At 52.4% G+C, this 20,467-nt stretch overlaps 1 protein-coding gene across 1 annotated transcript; it reads left to right on the top strand.

The window, feature by feature from the left end:
- Window positions 1–2,743: 2,743 nt before the first annotated feature.
- PANK2 (pantothenate kinase 2) lies at window positions 2,744–19,690 on the top strand. The gene is made up of 7 exons (XM_065661993.1): window positions 2,744–3,034; window positions 12,865–13,217; window positions 14,443–14,696; window positions 15,489–15,665; window positions 15,951–16,074; window positions 17,014–17,139; window positions 18,690–19,690. The coding sequence occupies exons 1-7, from the start codon at window positions 2,836–2,838 to the stop codon at window positions 18,738–18,740; spliced, it is 1,284 nt and encodes a 427-aa protein (XP_065518065.1). The 5' UTR covers window positions 2,744–2,835; the 3' UTR covers window positions 18,741–19,690.
- Window positions 19,691–20,467: the final 777 nt, after the last annotated feature.

The raw sequence follows: 20,467 nt of genomic DNA, 5'->3' as shown, positions 1-20,467 counted from the left end.
CCCAGCTCCAGCTCCCCCCTTGCTGCCCTGGGGTTAGCCAGCCTGTGGCACGTGCCTTTTGGGAACACATAGGAAGCTTTCAAACAGCAGGATGGAAACAGCCCTTTCCAGCAGCATTACATGTCCTCTCCACGTTGCCTCCCAAGGGCCTCAGCCCATCCCACTAGCTCTCCTGACTTCCTGCTTTCCCAGTTTGATTTACAACCGAGGTACATGGAACACGTTCAGGGCTGGTATTGGAAACACCCTGAGCTTCACTCAGTTCATTCCTTAACAAAATGAAGGCAACATTTGAATGGAGGGTTAGATCAGTTATACTTTATCTCATACCAGTACCAACCCCATTTATACCTGTCCTGGGTTCAGCAGTAGCAGTCATTTTTCTCCTTCTTAGTAGCTGGTGCAGCGCTGTGTTTTGACTTTCAGCCTGGGAACAGAGCTGATAACACAAGTGTTTGGTCTGACCAAGGACTTTCTGAGTCTCATGCTCTGCCAGGGAGGAGGGAAAGCCAGGAGGAAGCAGAGACAGGACACCTGACCCAAGTAAGCCAAAGAGGTATTCCATACCACAGCACGTCATGCCTGGGATGTAGCGGGGAGTTACCCGGAAGGGCGAGTTCGCTGCAGGGTTGGACAAGCGATCGGTCGGTGCTCGGTCAGGTGGGGTGGGAGAGTTATCAGTCAGCTGGTGTTGAGGTGTTGTATTATCTTCCCTTGTTATTTCCCTTATCATTATTATTATTGGTGGTAGCAGTACTGATCTGTGTTATACCTTAGTTACTGAACTGTTCTTATCTCAACCTGTGGGAGTTGCATTGTTTTTGATTCTCCTCTCCGTCCCTCTGGGAGTAGAGGGAGGGCAAGAAGAGGGAGGAGTGAGAGAGCGGCTGTGTGATTTATGGCTTCATTTAAACCACGACAGTACCCTCCCTGCATGTGCCCAACAGGACATTAAAATGCCCCAGACTAAATCTGAGCATTCTTTTTGTCTTGTTTTTTGCCACAGTGACCACTGGAATTATACCATCTCCTTGGAATGTCACTCACTTTATATCCCTTTGGTATCGAGTTAATGCCTGAGGATTGCACTGAGCTGAGATTAACGTGGTGCAGGTGAAGAGCACAAGAGCACCGAGGGTCACCGGGCTGCAGCTCCATGCTCGGCTGTGCTCTGGGTACACTGGATATCAATTAACATTCCACCTGAGAACATTCCACCTGGGAATCTCCGCTGTGCTATAATGGGAGCTGCCACAGCATCTTATGGTCTGGGAGTCTGTTTTCTTCTCCAGTGTTCTCCTCTTCAAATGTTTCCTGTTCAAGAGCTGGGCTGGGGCAGCCTGGACAAGAGAAGGCTCCTGAAGGGGAGACCTGAGAGCAGCTCCAGTGCCTAAAGGGGCTGCAGGAAAGCTGGAGAGGGGCTTGGGACAAGGGCCTGTAGGGCCAGGCCAAGGGGAATGGCTTGAACCTGCCCGAGGGGAGACTGAGATGAGCTCTGAGGCAGAAGCTCTTCCCTGTGAGGGTGCTGAGGCGCTGGCACAGGGTGCCCAGAGAAGCTGTGGCTGCCCCATCCCTGGCAGTGCTCAAGGCCAGGTTGGACACAGGGGCTTGGAGCAAGCTGCTCCAGTGGAAGGGGTCCCTGCCCGTGGCAGGGGGTTGGGGCTGGAGGAGCTTTAAGGTCGCTTCCAACACAAACCAGGCTGGGATCCTGTGATTCTCTGTCACCCCGCTGATCCTTGCTTGCACCCCTCTGCACGGTGAGGTGTGTTCCTGTTGTCTGCTCAGTTCCTGCTGTAGTTGTTTGCTCAGCAAACAAAGGTAAGGCCAGAACTAAGGAACAGGATTGATCAGCTCTTCAGTTCCACTGTGCTATGGGAGAGCTGAGGATTGGGTCTGAACGTATCCCGCATCCTTAACTCTTTGTCTTTCCTCCTAAACCTCTGCTCTTGGTTCCCATCTTGTACCCACTGAACTTCCAAGGTGTTTGTAGAACTCGAGTGTTTTCCTCTGCCCTCACTGGGAGTCTGGATCCCGCTCGGTCCCTGACGCCATGCGAAGGGGAACTGCTCTTCCTGCTGTGCCTTGACAACCTCTCATCGAGTCCGGAGCCCTCCTGTTCGTCCTCCAGGAACACCCGGTTCCTCTTCACTTCGTGTCCATGCCAGCAGCACCCTGTGGGGCGGGCGGCCGCAGCCCTGTGCTTCCCCCAGGGGAGCAGCGGGAAGGGACGAGGTGCAGGCCCTGGGAGGGCTGCGGGGCACAGACCCGACATGCTGGGCTCTGGCAGCCCCCAGAGCCACCCCATAATGAGGGGCTGAGGGGTCTCGGTAATTGCATCTGTCTAATTGCGTATGCAAATCGTATGCAAAGCAGCCCGCCCCAACTCCGCCAGGCCTGCAGCGGGCCCCCCCGTATGCGTTGCCATAGTGACCCTGCCTGTCGATCAGCCAGGCCGCCTCATGTCATTGGTCAGCTGCCCTGTCAATCTCCCCGCAGGGGACACCTATTGGCCATCCCTGCCGCAATCCCCGCCCCCTCCTCATCCCGCGCATTCCATTGGGCAGCCGCGCTAGTCCCTTTCAGCGGCGGAGCGCAGGGGGAGGGCCTAGAGCTCCGCTCTCGTCCTATCCCAGCCTCCCATTGGCTAACCCACCTGTCACTCCGCGCGGCGGAGTGCTCTGATTGGTTACCCCCTCACGGCCTCTCCCGCCCTCGCGGGGCCGGGGGCGCTGGGTGCCGTTAGGCGCAGGCGCGGTGCAGGCGGTGGCTGCGGCGGCGGAGGGGGAGCGCGGCTCGGCGGGGCTGAGCGGCCCATGGGGCCGGGCCGCGCCTCGCATGGAGCCGCTGCGCAACGGCGGCGGTGGCGGCGCGGAGGAGAAGCCGCGGCGGCGAGGCGTGGGGGCGGACGCCGGGCCTCCGAGGCGGAGGAGCAGCGGTGGAGGGGGCGCGGACAGCGCGGCGGGGCCGCAGCCCCGGGAACGGATCGGCTCCATCAGCCGGCAGCGGCGGGACTCGGTCCGCAAGAACCGCCCGCGTGAGTGCGGGGGGGGCTGCGGGGCCGGAGGGGGCGCGGGGCGGGGCTTAAAGGGAAGGGGCGGGGCCTATAGGGAGGGGCGGGGCCAGGAGGGGTGAGGATGGGGAGGGGGCTGCTTAATGGCGGCGGGGGGTGGGGGGGGGTATGGGTATGGGTATGGGTATGGGTATGGGTATGGGTATGGGTATGGGTATGGGTCAGGAGGGGACCAGAGGTAGGGTGAGGTGGGAGGGATGTGGGGCATTGAGGCAGCACGGTGGGGCAGCGCTATGGGTCTGGTGTGGGTGACAATGGGGTCATGACATGGCCAGTGTGGGGCAGTGGCATGGGCTCAGCATGGATGGTGTGGGGTCAGCACAGTGGGGTCGCACTGGGGCAATGGCATGGGCTCAACATGGCTGGTGTGGGGTCAGCAAGGTGGGGACACGATGGGGTGATGACGTGCAGCGTAGCTGGTGAGGGGGGGGCATGGTGTGACAATGGCATGGGCCCAGTATGGCTGGTGTGGGGTCAGCGTTGGGGTGATGATGACATGGCCAGTGTGGGGTCAGCATGGTGGGGACACAGTGGGGTAAAGGCATCGGCCCAGCATGGCTGGTGTGGGTCACGGTGGGGCAGTAACATGGCCAGTGTGGGGCAGCACAGTGGAGTCACAGTGCAGCAGTGACATGGGTCCAGTATGGATGGGGTGGGGTCAGGATGGGGTGGTGGCATGGCTAGTGTGGGGACACAGTAGGGCAGTGGCGTGGGCCCAGTATGGGTGGTGTGGGGTCAGCATGGTGGGGATACGATGGGGCGATGACATGTCCAGTGTGGGGACAGCACAGTGGGGCCATGGTGGGATGATGGCATAGGGACAGCATGGTCAGTGTGGGGACAGCATGGTGGGGTTGTGACATGGGCCCAGTCTGGTCAGTGGGGGGACAGCACAGTGCGACACAGTGGGGTGATTACTTGTCCACCATGGCCAGTTTGGGGACAGCATGGTGGGGACACAGTGGGGTGATAACATGTCCAGCATGGCTGGTATGGGGGCAGCACAGAGGGGACACAGTGGGACAGGGGCTCAGTAGGTTGGGGTGGAGATGGGACAAGCTGAGCTTTAGGAGCTCTGGGAGACTCAAGGTGAGCTGGTGCCTGGTCTGTGGGGCAGGACATGGGCAGGACACAGAGACTGAGGCTGTGGCACGTGCTGAGGTGCCTGAGCTGGGGACCTTGGATCGGAGCAGGAGGGAAGGTCACTGCTGAGGACACAGCGAGGAAAAGGAGGCAGAAGGACAGACCCAGGGCCAGGGTGTGCAGCCAGAGCCAGCAGGGCAGGGCTGTGCTGCTGGGCTTGGGGCTGGGGGAGAAAAGCAACAGAGAGCAAAGAGAATGGTGTCAATTTGGGGAGGGGAGAACCCACAAGTTTGGAGGGGCTGGGCACAGCCTTGGCAATGCAAGAAGCACCCCCTGGGCCGCGCTTTGAAATGCTCTGTCAGAAGCTGTCCTGGAGTGAGTTAGGTGCAAAATGGATGGCAGCCTTCATTTTGGCAGCAGCAGGAGCTGCCTTGAGGTGGCTGCTCACTGGCTTCAGCCATGTTGGAGGTGGGACTGAGGGATTATTTCTTCCCTTGCGCTGAAGTCCTTCCTATCGGAGGCAATTGCTGTACCCTAAGGATGAAACAGCATCAGTGTGGTTCCCTGCTACCTGCACAGCTCTTAAAATGAGGCCAGGCTGGAAAAGGGAATCCGAATTGTCCTGCAGCTCGTAGCAAAGCAGTTTGTTGGCTGGAGATGCTGCGATATTACTGTATAAATGTAACACATTAAATAGGGTTCTTTCTCTTTTTTGGATGCTGGGGAAAAAAAAAGCTTTTCTTTTGCCCTGTCATAGTGTGAAAACCAGGAATTCTATATGAAGACTTCGGAAGACATTTGCTGAACCGGCTGCTGCTTTTGCAGTGCTAATTCCAGGCAGTGCTAATGCGGTGGCAGCGTGGCTCTGCCTCTCCCTTCCTTCCATTCCCACATCTTGCTGTATTACAGGAGTGATGCTGCGCCAGGGAATAGTTCTGAAGTTACTCTTCAGTAACTGAGGCCGTTGCAGGGGTTTTGCTTGCTGAAGAATCCATAGGATAAGAGAGAAATGTGATGAAGGTGTAAGAGCACCAGCAGTGGGGAGCATCCTGCACCAAAACCAGCTCTGGATGTGAAAGTCCACGTGTGGGGCAGCTGTTGTAAGGAATCACCAGTGGGAGCTGTGGGGTCGTAGTTGGAGGCACAGTAGTTAGTAGGTTGCAGTCATCCACAGGGAAATGAAGGGGATGTCTGGAATGGCAGGGTGGGCTTAGGTGGAACTGGGCAGTAGGTGGTTATAGTCTTTTGCCTCTGTTTCTGGGTGTTCTGTGGAAGGTGTAGATGAAAGTTGGCTGTTGGGCTTGTGGTTTGCTGGGGTAACATTAAATGCAGAGCCTGGTTGGGGATGCTTTTAGGAAAACAGGTATTTTGGCCACTTCCAAGGCAGGATTTGCATCCAGTCTGGAAGGTCAGTGTAGTGCAACTGGGGATTACAGCATGGCCTGTCTTTCCTGAATGATTCTTATGATAACTGGAAGAGAAAAGTGCTGGAACAGCACATGCATTAGCAGGGACAACATCTGATGTGTAAGTAAGTTAAGTTTTGAAGTTAAAATGCTTGATCTCACCTTGGGGAACATTCAAAGAAGCCTAAATGAAAGCACACTGCTTAATGGGGGTGTGATCAAACACGTCCTACTCCAGCTCCCTCTCCCCTGCTGCTGGCACGTGGCAGACAGGCTGGGTGACCTTGACATTTGTCTTGTCAGCCTGTGCTGGCAGATGCCCTGGCAGATGAGCTCTGCTTCCCCAGGAGTGATGGGGTTCCTGCAGGCTGTGCTGGAGCTCCTGATCTTTCTTCTTTCCCATCATCTGTACCAGTAACGTGCAGCGAGGGCTGTGTCACTGCAGAGATCAGGGAGGTCTGAGCCCAAGGAGGATTTAGTACTGGGGAGGGATTTTGAACAGGGGCCTGTAGGGACAGGCCAAGGGGAATGGCTTGAACCTGCCCGAGGGGAGACTGAGATGAGCTCTTAGGCAGAAGCTCTTCCCTGGGAGGGTGCTGAGGCGCTGGCACAGGGTGCCCAGAGAAGCTGTGGCTGCCCCATCCCTGGCAGTGCTCAAGGCCAGGTTGGACACAGGGGCTTGGAGCAAGCTGCTCCAGTGGAAGGGGTCCCTGCCCGTGGCAGGGGTTGGAGCTGGAGGAGCTTTAAGGTCCATTCCAACCCAAACCAGGCTGGGATTCTATGAGCACAATGCTAGATCAGGTTGCTCCAACCTGGCCTTGAGCACTGCCAGGGATGGGGCAGCCACAGCTTCTCTGGGCACCCTGTGCCAGCGCCTCAGCACCCTCCCAGGGAAGAGCTTCTGCCTAAGAGCTCATCTCAGCCTCCCCTCGGGCAGGTTAAAGCCATTCCCCTTGGCCTGTCCCTACAGGCCCTTGTCCAAAGCCCTTTCCATGTTTCTTTAGGCACTGGGGGCTGCTCTAAGGTCTGTTGATGGGGTGTCAGGGGGAGCTTGATGGGATTAGTAGTGCAAGCAGCAGTGCTGCTACAGAAAAAGCTTTATCTGCCCCAGGGACCATACAGAAGAATTCCTTTCTGGTAATGAATTCCCAGTATCGCTATTGAAATCTACACTTCAAAACTGGACTAGAAAAACCCCGGATGATTAAAGAGGATATTCATGTGCTGTTTAATGTAACTGTGGGATCCCACAGGGCTGCTATGGGGCAGGGTGAAGTGCCAGGGCAGAAACCAGTGATGACCACATCATGATGAGGCAGGGAGTACTTTCTGTAATGGATCTTCTTTGTGATAAGAGAAACAGGTCAGTGTTCCAGTTCATCAGCTTCCCCCTTTTCCCCTTCTCCCACTCTCCCAGCAATTCCATGCTTCTTCTCCTTCCTGAAAACCTGTTTCCCCTGCCAGAGAGGAGTTTAGGAGCAGCATCCTGCAAATAGTGTCTAAAAATACCTCCATGTGAGGTTTAAAACCTCAAAAAGCATTTCCTCATCCATTCGCCTTTATTTATGTGTTAGTATCTTCCATCAGGCTCATGCAAAGCCACAATGTATACGTTGCTTTAACCTTTCCATATACGCAGTATCCGCAGAGAGCTACAATTAAGATGCCCTTTGGGCAGCTCTTTTGCAGTGCAGCATTTTAAGCTTTGCTTTTTCAATACCTCTTTATGTTTTGGAATTGTGGATTGAAGGTGAATTCCCAGCAGAGCCTATTTTTAGGGATGGGAGGATGTGTGGGCTTAGTGCCACTCTATTAAATGCTGCTGAACATTTCTTTCTTCCCCAGCTGTAAATGTTCCATCGTGGTATAACCCTATTAAATATAATATGGGCTGTTTTAGAGGAAGCACAGAGCTGCTGTCATGCACTCAACTAAACTGTCAGTCTTTGCTGCTCCACTGCCTTAATCTTTTTAGCTTCTGATATAATTGGCTCATAACTTCAGGATCAGGCTGAAACGGGGCTTGAGCTGCTGTCATACAAAGAAAATCCACCACGAGACCTTTAATTCTATCACCTCTTTCATCATTCTGCATTGTTCAGAAGAACTCTATTGAGTTTTAGTTATGCAGAGTCTAATTTTATAAAGTCATTTCCACAACAGATAAAGGCATTAGATTCTTCTTGCCTCAAGGATCTCACAGTGTAACGCTGAAAGGGGGTTTGGAGATTAAGGGAACACAGCATCCTTGAGCTTCTCTGTGTGCCAGGTATTTGGTATGAGCTGTGAGGCCTTCGCCTTGTTTGCAGCCTGGTCTTCTGCTCCTGTTGTGTATCCGTAGGCCTGCCCAGTGGAAGGTTTATGTTTAAAGACAAGAGAGTTGAATGTACATTGTGTGTATGAAAATGTATGTATAGAGCTGCTTGTAAAAGTGTCTGTGCTAAGAGAGAACAAAACTCTATCAGGCCGAAAGATGAAGAATATTTTTCCTTGAGGGGAAAAAATGGCTTTAAGATGCTTTATAACAGCAGTTACAATACAGTGTGTTGGGGAGGAAATGAAAATAGGGCTCATGGTTGTGAGCCTGAACAGCTGAGTGATGCTGCAGTCTTGCCAGCTCCTTAAGTCACCTTCTTCCTCCCCCTGCTGCTTTTTATGGAATCACAGAGTGGGTTGGAAGGGACCTTAAAGCTCATCCAGTCCCAACCCCTGCCACGGGCAGAGACCCCTTCCACTGGAGCAGCTTGCTCCAAGCCCCTGTGTCCAACCTGGCCTTGAGCACTGCCAGGGATGGGGCAGCCACAGCTTCTCTGGGCACCCTGTGCCAGCGCCTCAGCACCCTCCCAGGGAAGAGCTTCTGCCTAAGAGCTCATCTCAGTCTCCCCTCGGGCAGGTTCAAGCCATTCCCCTTGGCCTGTCCCTACAGGCCCTTGTCCCAAGCCCCTCTCCCGGTTCCCTGCAGCCCCTTTAGGCACTGGAGCTGCTCTCAGGTCTCCCCTTCAGGAGCCTTCTCTTGTCCAGGCTGCCCCAGCCCAGCTCTCTCAGCCTGGCTCCAGAGCAGAGCTGCTCCCATGAAGCACCTAAAGGTGCTTTTCACCCTGAGCACACTTTGATTTACTTCGTATCTTACACAGTGTTTAAGAGTCAGATCAGTGGCTGTTATTGTGCTAAGAAATTACTATAGAGTTTCTTTAAGGAAAAAGATTGTAACAGGTTTTGGGTAGAGAGCACTTCTGGCCATGAGGAGAGGATTTCCTGCCTTTCTTTTGCATGTCCAAACACCCAGTGAGAGACTAAACACTTCCCGGAAGGTGCTGGGCAGGAGCAGTTCAGAGGTTCATCCAGTGATGCTCTTCCTATCCCAGACGTGTCTCAACCTCCCCGTCCCTCTCTGGCTGGAGGCGTGTGAGGCTCTTCTCCTGCATGGAGGGCTCCAGGTGGCAGCAGGGAGGTGGTGAGGAGAAGCAGCATTTGCATTTTCTATCTTGGCCTTTAAAACTGGTGTCTCCTTGCTCTGGTTATTTCAGCAGAACCTTCTAACAGGGAAAGATCACCCTCTGGCTGCCCAGAGGCTCCTGGGTGCTGCCAGTTCTCACATTGCTCTAACGTGTCCTCGGCATAAGGAGGACATGGAGCTGTTGGAGCAAGTCCAGAGGAGGCCATGAGGATGAGCAGGGACTGGAGCACCTCCTGTATGGAGACAGGCTGAGAACATTGGGACTGCTCAGTGGGGAAAAGAGAAGCTGCGTGGAGACCTCAGAGCAGCTTCCAGTGTCTGAAGGGGGCTACAAGGATGCTGGAGAGGGACTCTTCATCAGGGACTGCAGTGATAGGACAAGGGGTGATGAGTTCAAACTGAAACAGGGGAAGTTCAGGGTAGATCTAAAGCAGAAGCTCTTCCCTGTGAGGGTGCTGAGGCGCTGGCACAGGGTGCCCAGAGAAGCTGTGGCTGCCCCATCCCTGGCAGTGCTCAAGGCCAGGTTGGACACAGGAGCTTGGAGCAGTCTGGTCTAGAGGAAGGTGTCCCTGCCTGTGGCAGGGGTTGGGGCTGGATGAGCTTTATGGTCCTTTCAACACAAACTACTCTGGGATTCTATGATCTTCTGCAGCAGCTCCCTTGGGAAGGATGCTTCAGATTTAAAAAGGACAGAGCTCCTCGGGTGCTTGTGGCTGCACTGTAGATGCTGGGGAAAATCAGTGTTTTAGGAGAGATCTCGATAGCAGATGGTGTTGGCCTTCATCCAGGAGAGCTTCCTCCTTCCTCTCTTTGAAGGAGGAGGATTTTTCCAGTTCTCAGACATGGAAGAGCTGTCAGTGCCCTCCTTGTTCATGTTGGATGATTTCCTGTAAGTGAAAACCAGCAGTTCTCCATGTCACTGAGAGAATTTCCTCCTGTTTGCATGCTGCACCCATGCCCTACAGGAAGGTCTTTATAGAGGAAGTTCTGCCCCTGCCCCAGATAATTTGAGTGCTCTGTGTAGAAAGCTCTTTCCAATATAGGGAAGAAGTACCTCATTTTGAGCAGGCACATTGCTTCCTTGCATTCCTAACCTGTGGCTGGGATGTATATAAGAGAACTCCATAATTAAGAACCATTTGGTTTAAGTTAATTACATTAATGGGCTCTCTTCAAATTCATCCCTGGTGACTTACTTGAAGATACAGCCGAGCTATTCCCAGATAGGGAATGCCAGAGGCTTTTAGCAGCTGAATGTGTGAAGCCAGCTTCTGTCTGAGGTTGTGTCCCAGCACAGGGGGTTGGATGCTCGTTTGGGGGACTGAAGATGAGCAAGCCCTGAGCCCATCCTGCCTGCAGTTCACACCCAGCTCTGCTGCCATCCTTCCTGGGTCCCTGCTGGCCATGTCTTCTGGTGTGCCCGGAACTGGATAACTGGTGGGGTTTAACCCACACTTGATGTGCTGCTGGTTCAGTGGCAGCTGTAACAAAACCTGAATGAAAAGTGAATTTATATATTTAAAAGTTTGAAGGTTTGGAGAGCACCAAGAGTCACAGAATCATGGAATGGTTTGGGTTAGGGGGGATCTTAAAGCTCCTCCAGGTCCAACCCCTGCCAGGGGCAGGGACCCCTTCCACTGGAGCAGCTTGCTCCAAGCCCCTGTGTCCAACCTGGCCTTGAGCCCTGCCAGGGATGGGGCAGCCACAGCTTCTCTGGGCACCCTGTGCCAGCGCCTCAGCACCCTCCCAGGGAAGAGCTTCTGCCTAAGAGCTCAGCTCAGTCTCCCCTCAGGCAGGTTCAAGCCATTCCCCTTGGCCTGTCCCTACAGGCCCTTGTCCCAAGCCCCTCTCCAGCTTTCCTGCAGCCCCTTTAGGCACTGGAGCTGCTCTCAGGTCTCCCCTTCAGGAGCCTTCTCTTGTCCAGGCTGCCCCAGCCCAGGTCTCTCAGCCTGGCTCCAGAGCAGAGCTGCTCCAGCCCTCACAGCATCTCTGTGGCCTCCTCTGGCCTTGCTCCAGCAGCTCCACGTCCCTCTTGTGTTGCTGCCCCAGAGCTGGATGCTGTTTGCAATTCTGGAATTCGTTTCAGGAGTGCAGAATGACAAACTGCCATGAAAACGTCCTTGAATTGCTCCTGCTTTCTTTCTCCATTGGCCTGTGATTCAGATTCATCTCTCTCATTCATTACAAGCTATTTTTATGCCTGTTCTTATTTGAAGTAAATGCATCAGAGTTAGAGAGTGATGGGGATTTGGATGTGCCTCCGAAAATAGTTTGCGTCTTCTTTCAACATTTCGTTTGGTAATGGCTGGGGGTGGCCCCTCTGTAAATACATATAATAATAACTCAGTGGTTTATAAATACCCTGGGTAAGTGCTGGATGGTTCTGGCAGCTCTGAGGAGCTGTGGTGCTCTGAAAAGGCAAGTTCCACCTGTGCTCTGCACAGCAACCGAGTTAACCCTCTGAGGAGAGGCTGCATTCACTTCAGACATGCCCTTACCTGCAGGGTTTGTGCCTTTTCAGAGATCATTTGCTTTGGGATCGAGTTCCCCTCCTGCCTCTGAGCTGTTTTCTTTGCTCTTCAGCTGTTTAAGTGCTGCCTCTGGGTATGTGGGTGTTGCTGTCTTACTGCTGGGATGGAAGGGGACAAGGAACATGCTCTTGCAGTTTGGGGGTGGCTGCTGCATCCTTGAGCTTAACCAGAGGGATTCCTGCTCTGAAATGGTGGGAGGGACGAGGACTTCTTTGTGCGGCACGCTTCTGTCTGTAGATGAACAGACATGTATTGCAGAACTGACAGTAGCATGTTACTGTGCCTGTCTGTCATAGAATCGTGGAATGGTTTGGTTGGGAAAGGACCTTAATATCATCCAGTTCCAGCCCCCTGCCATGGGCAGGGATGCTTCACGCTGGACGGGGTTGCTCAAGCCCTGTCCAGCCTGGCCTATAAGAATTACACCAAATACTATGATGTAAGAATTGTACTCAAACCTGAGCTCCTTCTTCCCAAAAGAACGTTAGTAACAGGTTTATATTCTAAACATTCCTTTTTCCCTTCTGGAAAACCCCTCAAGGGTTTCATCCCGCTGCCATAACATGTGGCTACATTTTCTTATTGCTCTGTGTCTCTCATTAGCTCTGGTCTATCCTTAACTCATTAAAACTAATATTAATCTGTTCCACTTTTTATCTCTAATCACAGATTCCATCTGATCAGGGCCTTCTCTTGATCTTTTCCAAGCAGCTCTTTATCTCCCACAGTTGTAAATGGTGCTGAGCCTGACCCTGATGCATACTTTTAACCAGGGGAGGAATTTGCCTAATAAAGTAATCCAATTAGGCAGTTGCTTTTGTCTCCCTGGGGCATCTTAGATGACTTGCCTGCCTCAGTTACATGCTGTAATGTGAGGTACCACGTACCTCACTCATGGGCTGTAATTAGTTAATGTGTGTAACATCCCTTTGATGTCAAAGCGCTGGTATTATCCTTGGCTCTGCCTCTGGATGAGGACTTTATAAAAGGAATAGCTGGGGATTAAATTTACAGCAGTATCTCGTGGGTGTATCTGAGCTGGGTGTATCTTCAGTGCTGGGTATACTTTGAGCATTGCCTATCAATGCAATTGGAGCTTCCAGACACGAGGTATCTCAGAACAGGAGTTGTCCCCATTGACAGAGGAGTCTCAGCCAAGGACAGACCAGGCTGTAAAGATTCTCCCTTCATTTCCCAATTGAATAGATCAAACAGGATATTGCAGCCCCTAGAGAGCTGTATGGATTCATTCAGTTCAGAACTCTTTTGCTGATGATTCAGTTTATAACTTGGTTCTTTTTTGTCTCCTCTCTTTAGCCTTCCCATGGTTTGGTTTGGATATCGGAGGCACCTTGGTCAAACTCGTGTATTTTGAACCAAAGGACATCACAGCTGAAGAGGAAGAAGAAGAAGTGGAAAACCTCAAAAGCATCCGTAAATACCTGACATCAAATGTAGCTTATGGATCCACAGGCATCCGGGATGTGCACTTGGAACTAAAGGACCTTACCCTGTGTGGACGTAAAGGCAATCTGCACTTTATACGCTTTCCTACTCATGACATGCCTGCTTTTATCCAAATGGGAAGCGAAAAGCACTTCTCAAGCCTCCATACTACCTTATGTGCCACGGGAGGTGGAGCGTACAAATTTGAGCAGGACTTTCTCACAGTAGGCATCTTTGGCTTCTATACGGTTAAGGATCTGGGAATGAAGTCTGGTTTAAAGCTTAAAACTAGAAAGCTTTCTCTGCAGGTGCTCTAAGTCTTAGCTTTGGAAATGTGTGCTTAACCCAACTGAAACTTGGTGCAGGAAACAGCAGGTGGGGTCGAGTTTGCATCTCCAAATGAGGATCATTTCTCCCTACAAGTGCATGTAACATTCCTCTGACTCTAGAATTACTCACTGATTTCCCTAGTATTACCACTTACAGGCTGTTCCCTCTCTTGTAAAATCATGGAATGGTTTGGGTTGGAAGGGACCTTAAAGCTTAAATCCAGCTCCAACCCCTACCACAGGCAGGGACCCCTTCCACTGGAGCAGCTTGCTCCAAGCCCCTGTGTCCAACCTGGCCTTGAGCACTGCCAGAGATGGGGCAGCCACGGCTTCTCTGGGCACCCTGTGCCAGCACCTCAGCACCCTCACAGGGAAGAGCTTCTGCCTTATCTCCAACCTGATTTACGAATCACTTCTTATGCTGATCTCAATCTTACAGGGTTTTTCTCTTACTGCTCTTTCACATGCTTAATATGAGATTTATTGTTCCTTTGTTCATGTGGTTTCGTTTCTAACACGCATGTGAGTGAGCTATAGAGGTTCAGTGTGATGTGGTGCTGAGCTGACTGAGAGGAGGTTAATAGTTGGGGTTTGATATCGTCATGTGGCTTCGTTGTAAGTTTGATTCTTGTTCATAGGTGAAAAACGGGTGATGAAGCCTTTCTTTAACCAAGGCTTGACAAATTGCACCAAATACAGAGGCTTTTGTGCAGTGGAGGCAGTGACAAGAGGGGAAAGTGATTCATAAATCCCTCTTTTGGTGGTTTTAGGGATGGGTTTGGGGGATTCTTTTGGTCAAACACTTCAGTCCCTTCTCATTTTTCTTTGTTTTTCATGCTCGTGGCTCAGCCTACATCAGGCCCATGGAAGTTGCTGGGATTCTCTCAATGTCCATCAGTGCATCCAGCTCTCTGTATCCCCTCTCTGCCCCATCTGCACACTTCAGGGGCAGTTTGCAGCCCATATGCATGGAGAAAGATGGAGCCCTCCTGTGATCCAAGCTCCTGCATGGAGATGACTGCATTTAGCTGGCAGTGAAGGCACATCTCTAGCCTTGAGCATAAACGCTAGAGATCCCTGGCTGAATTCCTCAACCTTCTCCTTTCTTTCTCCCTGCCAGGTGGGTGACCTTCAGCTTTGCAAACTGGATGAACTCGATTGCCTTATTAAAGGAGTTCTGTACATTGATTCTGTTGGCTTCAATGGACACTCCGAGTGTTACTATTTTGAAAACCCAACGGATGCTGAGAGATGTCAGAAGCTCCCATTCAACCTGGAGAACCCATATCCTCTCCTGCTGGTGAACATTGGCTCAGGGGTCAGCATTTTGGCTGTATATTCAAAAGACAACTATAAGCGGGTGACAGGCACCAGGTGAGTGCTGAAAGGGGGAAATTGAGTTTGATTTTAGACTTTGGAATGTGTTTCTGCACTGTAAATGACACTTTTAGGGACCATAAAGGTGGTGAGTTGAATGACCAAGCTCCTGCTTTTACTGCAGTCCCTTATCTCTGCCAGCAAAGATCCCTCCTGCAGCCAGTCTCTTTAGAAGCTGGTTTTGCCCTGCTGCTGCAGGAATTCAAGTGGTTTATTTGCCATCATAGTTGGGGATTATCGCAAATATCCTCACAGTAATCCTGTTGACAACTGTTAGCTTTGATCCTGGCAGTAGAGATTTGCATCCTGACTTCCAAAGTAAGGTATAGTTTGCTGGCAGGGACACTGGCACAGCAGCAATTCTCCAGGCAGTCGCTGGACCACTGCACTTGCTCTTCTTGAAGACAGGACGTAGTTTTTCCCCCTGAGTTTTGGATAGCTGTGCCCTGGCACTCCAGTTGCTTCTCAGGACTGATACTTCATAGAATCCCAGCCTGGTTTGTGTTGGAAGGGACCTTAAAGCTCATCCAGCTCCAATCCCTGCCACGGGCAGGGACCCCTTCCACTGGAGCAGCTTGCTCCAAGCCCCTGTGTCCAGCCTGACCTTGAGCACTGCCAGGGATGGGGCAGCCACAGCTTCTCTGGGCACCCTGTGCCAGCGCCTCAGCACCCTCACAGGGAAGAGCTTCTGCCTAAGAGCTCAGCTCAGTCTTCAGTGGAATGAGCCATTTCCCTGCTCTGTCTCTTTAGAAGCAAGGTGGGTCACAATCATTTTACATTACCTTGCAGCCTTGGAGGAGGAACCTTTTTCGGTCTCTGCTGCCTTCTGACTGGTTGCTCCACCTTTGAAGAGGCCCTTGAGATGGCATCCCGTGGGGACAGCACCAAAGTGGACAAACTGGTGCGGGACATCTACGGAGGAGACTATGAGCGGTTTGGGTTGCCAGGCTGGGCTGTGGCATCCAGGTAAGGACTGACAGTGTCACCTGCACTGGAGATCCTGCAAGGAAGGGACCTTAACGCTCATCCAGCTCCAACCCCTGCCACAGGCAGGGACCCCTTCCACTGGAGCAGCTTGCTCCAAGCCCATGTCCAACCTGGCCTTGAATACTGACAGGGATGGGACATACATATATATAGGGGACACATATAAATACTTCACGATGAATCACTTTGGTTAAATGAGGAGTTCCCATTTTCTCCTGCAGTTCTGGTGCAAATGGACCTTTAACCCCAAACCTGTCTTTCCAGCTTTGGAAACATGATGAGCAAGGAGAAGCGGGACTCTGTCAGCAAAGAGGACCTGGCCAAGGCTACTCTAATAACCATCACGAACAACATTGGCTCCATAGCACGGATGTGTGCACTGAATGAGGTACTGGGGGGAATCTGTGTCATTGCTTGCCATCTAAAGCATCCCTGGTGTGTTCCTGTCATGTGGAATCTCTTTCCCTGCATTGTCTTCTGTGGATGGCTTGCTCGTTCTCATCTCTTTGGATGTTTAGGAAGTTGTAATCCACTCTCTTTGGATTCTCCAGTAAATTTTGTCTTCCCTTTGTGTGCTTTGAGGCAGATCTTTGTGCTATGAATGAATCTGTGGTCTCCTAAGGTCCTCCCCTTGCTCAGGAGTTAAACAGCTTCTCTGGTGTGGTTTGAGGAACAGTAGGTGTCTGATGAATCACAGCTCTCGGGAATGCTGAGGGAAGGAGAGGTGGGATGGAGGGATGTAGAGGCTGGATGTCTTTCCTGTGTTGTTTCCACCAGTTCCTCTCAATTTCCTGGCCAGGCCCCACCACTTCCACAGCTGTTCCTGTATCTTTGTGCTTTCAGCTTCTTTACAGTGCTGCCTTGTTGCATTCATGTCAAGCAGCATTGTACAGGGCTATGAAAGAACAGAGACATGCTCTCCACTCCATTTGGAGCCTGTTCCGATGGGATGAGCTAACGGGGGGAAGCATCCTCCTGACTCCTGTTGCCATTTCCTTCATTTACTGCAGGCACCAGGCAAGATATTAAGAGTCTTGCTCACAATACATCTGCTGAGTCCTCACTTTTGAGTAGGCAGCTGAGTGCAGAGAGGATGCTGAGTAGTTAGGGGGAGTTGTTAAGAAATGTGGGAACATCCATAGAAGGCTGCACACCCAGAGCATGAGCAGCAGGTCAAGAAGGGGATTCTCCCCCTCTCCTCTGCATATGGTGTTTAAAAGGCACTATAAGTGTCACTTTATTCTTACTCTAAGGTGGAGGTTTCATCATTACAAGCAGAAAGTGGGATTTACCCTTAATGTTCCCTTTGTTTCCTTCCTACTTGCAGAGCATCAATCGAGTGGTGTTTGTCGGCAACTTCCTTCGAATCAATACCATCTCCATGAGGCTCCTGGCCTATGCTTTGGATTATTGGTCGAAGGGACAGTTGAAAGCACTCTTCTTGGAGCATGAGGTGAAATCACCCTTTACATCTCTCTTGGGGCAAAATGCACATCCTTTACGTGCTTTGGGAAGAGCCACATGGAGACTGTACCTGTTGATCCACGTTGTGCAGCAGTTCCTACTGCTGTGTTACTGCAGCCTGTACTTGCGCATACACGTTGTGCAGTGGGTTCCCAATGCTAAGTTACTGCAGTGCCAGTGCAGGGTCAGAAGAATCACAGGTATTGTTTCAGTAGCTATTTACCACCAATTGCATCTCACTTGTGAACTTAAGACCATGAGGTGTCCTTGCTCATGGCAGGGGGTTGGAACTGGATGATCTTAAGGTCCTTTCCAACCCAAACCATGCTGTGATTCTCAATGACAGCAGGAGGACTACATGCAGCTCTGCGTTCCACTGCAGCAATGATAGTTACAGTCTGTTTTCTGTAGCTGTGTGGTGAACTGACCCTGGCTGGACACCAGAAGCTCCCCAGAATCACTCTGTCACTTCCCTCCTCAGCTGGATGGGGAGAGAGAACATATAACTAAAGGCTCCTGGGCCTAAATAAGGGCAGGGAGAGCTCACTCACCAGTTACCATCATGGGCAAACAGACTGCAGCTGGGGAAATGAGTTTGTTCCCAATCAAATCAGAGCAGGGTAACGACAAATAAACCCAAACCTTAACACTTCCCCCTCCTCCCCTTCTTCCTGGGCTCAACTTCACTCCCCAATTCTCCACCTCCTCCCCCCAGGTGGTGCAGGGGGACAGGGAATGGGGGTTGTGGTCAGTTCATCACACCCTGTCTCTGCCGCTCCTTCTTCCTCAGGGGAGGATCCTCACACTCCTCCTCTGCTCCAGCATGGAGTCCCTTCCACAGGACACAGTCCTCCAGGGACTTCTCCAATGGGAGTCCAATGGGCTGCAGTTCTTCATGAACTGCTCCAGCGTGGGTCCCTCCCATGGGGTGCAGCCCTTCAGGAACAGCGTGGATCCTCTGCAGAGTCACAAGTCCCTGCCAGCAAACCTGCTCCAGTGTGGGCTTCTCTTTCCATGGGGCCACAGCATGGACTTCCCATGGGATCACAGCCTCCTTTGGGCTCTGGTGTTGGGCTGCAGGCAGGGAGCCAGCATGATGCTTCCCCGTGGGCTGCACCACAGACTGCAAGGGAACCTCTGCTCTGGTGCCTCCTTCTGCGCTGCCCTTGGGCTCTGCAGGGCTGCTGTCTACATGTTCTCCTCTCCCCAGCCAGAGCTGCACAGGGCATTTTTCCTCCTCAAATCCCTTATCCCAGAGGAGCTGCCACCATAATTGATGGGCTCAGCTTTGGCCAGCAGCGGGTCCGTCTTGGATCCAGCTGCATTGGCTCCATAAGACATTAGGGAAGCTTCTGGCAGCTTCTCACGGAAGCCACTCTTGTATCAAGCTCCTGCCACCCAAACCCAACCCAACCCAAGTTCCTTCTTTCCACCATCCTTTACAAGCTGTTGCAATCACACCCTATGTGTCACGTTGTCCTTGCACCAAGTGTCTGCCCACGTCTGAGTCTTTCATGGATTGTCCTCTCTGCTCCTCAGGGTTATTTTGGTGCAGTCGGGGCTCTGCTGGAACTCCTGGATTCCCCTTGACTCTGCGCAGATTCCTGACATTGGATCTATGAAGTCGGGGCGCTTCCTGGGTCACCCCATTTCATTGGAAGCAACGGGAAGGACTGTTGTGTTCGTGTCTCTGTGAACCCCATCCTCAGTGACAGGCAGGTTGGTTCAGGAGAACAGGCAGCTGCACTGCTGAACGTGGTGGTTGACCTTTAGCACTCACATCACATCCCCCTTTCCATGTAGCCTGTGTGTTTAATGGGATGGAACAGCAGGAATCCATCAGGATCCCTGGGAGCGCAGCATGTGCTGGGTTCGTGCTCCCAGAGCTCAGCCTGCAGCGTTCGATGTCCCCTACGTGAAAGGTGTCATGTCCTTGGTACGTTGTGTGTCCAGGGCACAGAGCCCAGCATCCCAAATCCATACGGCTGGAATCTGTGTCCTTTGAACCGTTGGAACACTGCTGCGCTCTCCACAGGGCTTCAGTCCTGTTAACAACCCTTTCTTTCACTGGAGACCAAAGGTGAGGCACGAATCCTGTGTCACAGGTTCATTCCCATTTTACCCTCCAACACTTCCATATGGACCACAGCACCCTTTGGGATGTGCTGGAAGGTCTCAGCCTCTGACCTGGATATTGCTAAATCAAACGTGAGGATGTAACAGTGGGGTTTGATGTTGTGTGTTTGCTTGGTTTATATCCTTGCTCTGTTGTACAACTGTGCTGCATAGAACTATACCAAAGAGCTCCTGGTTTTCACTTGGACACTTGGGATCTGCTCTGGAATCTCCCTTTTACATGTATGGATTGCTGCAGTGTTGTAGCTTTGGGGGGAATCCTCTCTGCTTCCCATACACATGCTGCACTGCTCTGCTCCCTCTGTGCACGCAGCCTGCAATGTGGAGCTGAGTGCAGGATCCCTGAGGATCTCGCACCTCGGGATGCGGATTGTACTGAATAAAGGCTCTTGGAACAACCGTGATGCTGAGAGTGGAGAACAGCCTAAATGAGCAAAGCGGCCTGTGCACGGTCTGTAATCTGTAATCCAACCTTTCTTCCAGAATTCTTCCCAGACTTGGGATCATAGAATCCTGGAATGGTTTGGAAGGGACCTTAAACCATCCACTAGAGCAGGTTGCTGCAAGCCCCTGTGTCCAGCCTGGCCTTGAGCACTGCCAGGGATGGGGCAGCCACAGCTTCTCTGGGCACCCTGTGCCAGCGCCTCAGCACCCTCCCAGGGAAGAGCTTCTGCCTAAGAGCTCAGCTCAGTCTCCCCTCGGGCAGGTTCAAGCCATTCCCCTTGGCCTGTCCCTACAGGCCCTTGTTCAAAGCCCCTCTCCAGGTTTCCTGCAGCCCCATTGGGCACTGGAGCTGCTCTTACCCAGGTTGGACACGGGCTTGGAGCAAGCTGCTCCAGTGGAAGGTGTCCCTGCCCGTGGCAGGGGCTTGGAACTGGATGAGCTTTAAGGCCCCTTCTACCCCAAACCTGTCCCTGATTCCAATGATGTTGGTGTTGGATCCAGCCCTGGCTGGGTCGGACCCTCTGCTGCTTTGTCCCAGCAGCCAGAAGCTCCCCCCACGAGCTCCTCATGGCCACGACTGCCTGGAGCTTCCAGAAGTCGGTCCCTCTGTGCTTCCTTATGGAGGAGGTGCCCCACGCAGCACTAGAGGGCAGCAGCCCCCTGCGCTGGGCAGAGAGAGGGGACGGGACAGGCAACGGGAGCCCCACTGCCTCCGCATCAGCCTTGTGTTGGTGGCT

The sequence above is a fragment of the Lathamus discolor genome, chromosome 1, assembly GCF_037157495.1.
Source record: "Lathamus discolor isolate bLatDis1 chromosome 1, bLatDis1.hap1, whole genome shotgun sequence".
NCBI lineage: Eukaryota > Metazoa > Chordata > Aves > Psittaciformes > Psittacidae > Lathamus > Lathamus discolor.
The sequence above is the reverse complement of the archived record's forward strand: the minus strand, read 5'-3'. Positions and strand labels throughout refer to the sequence as shown.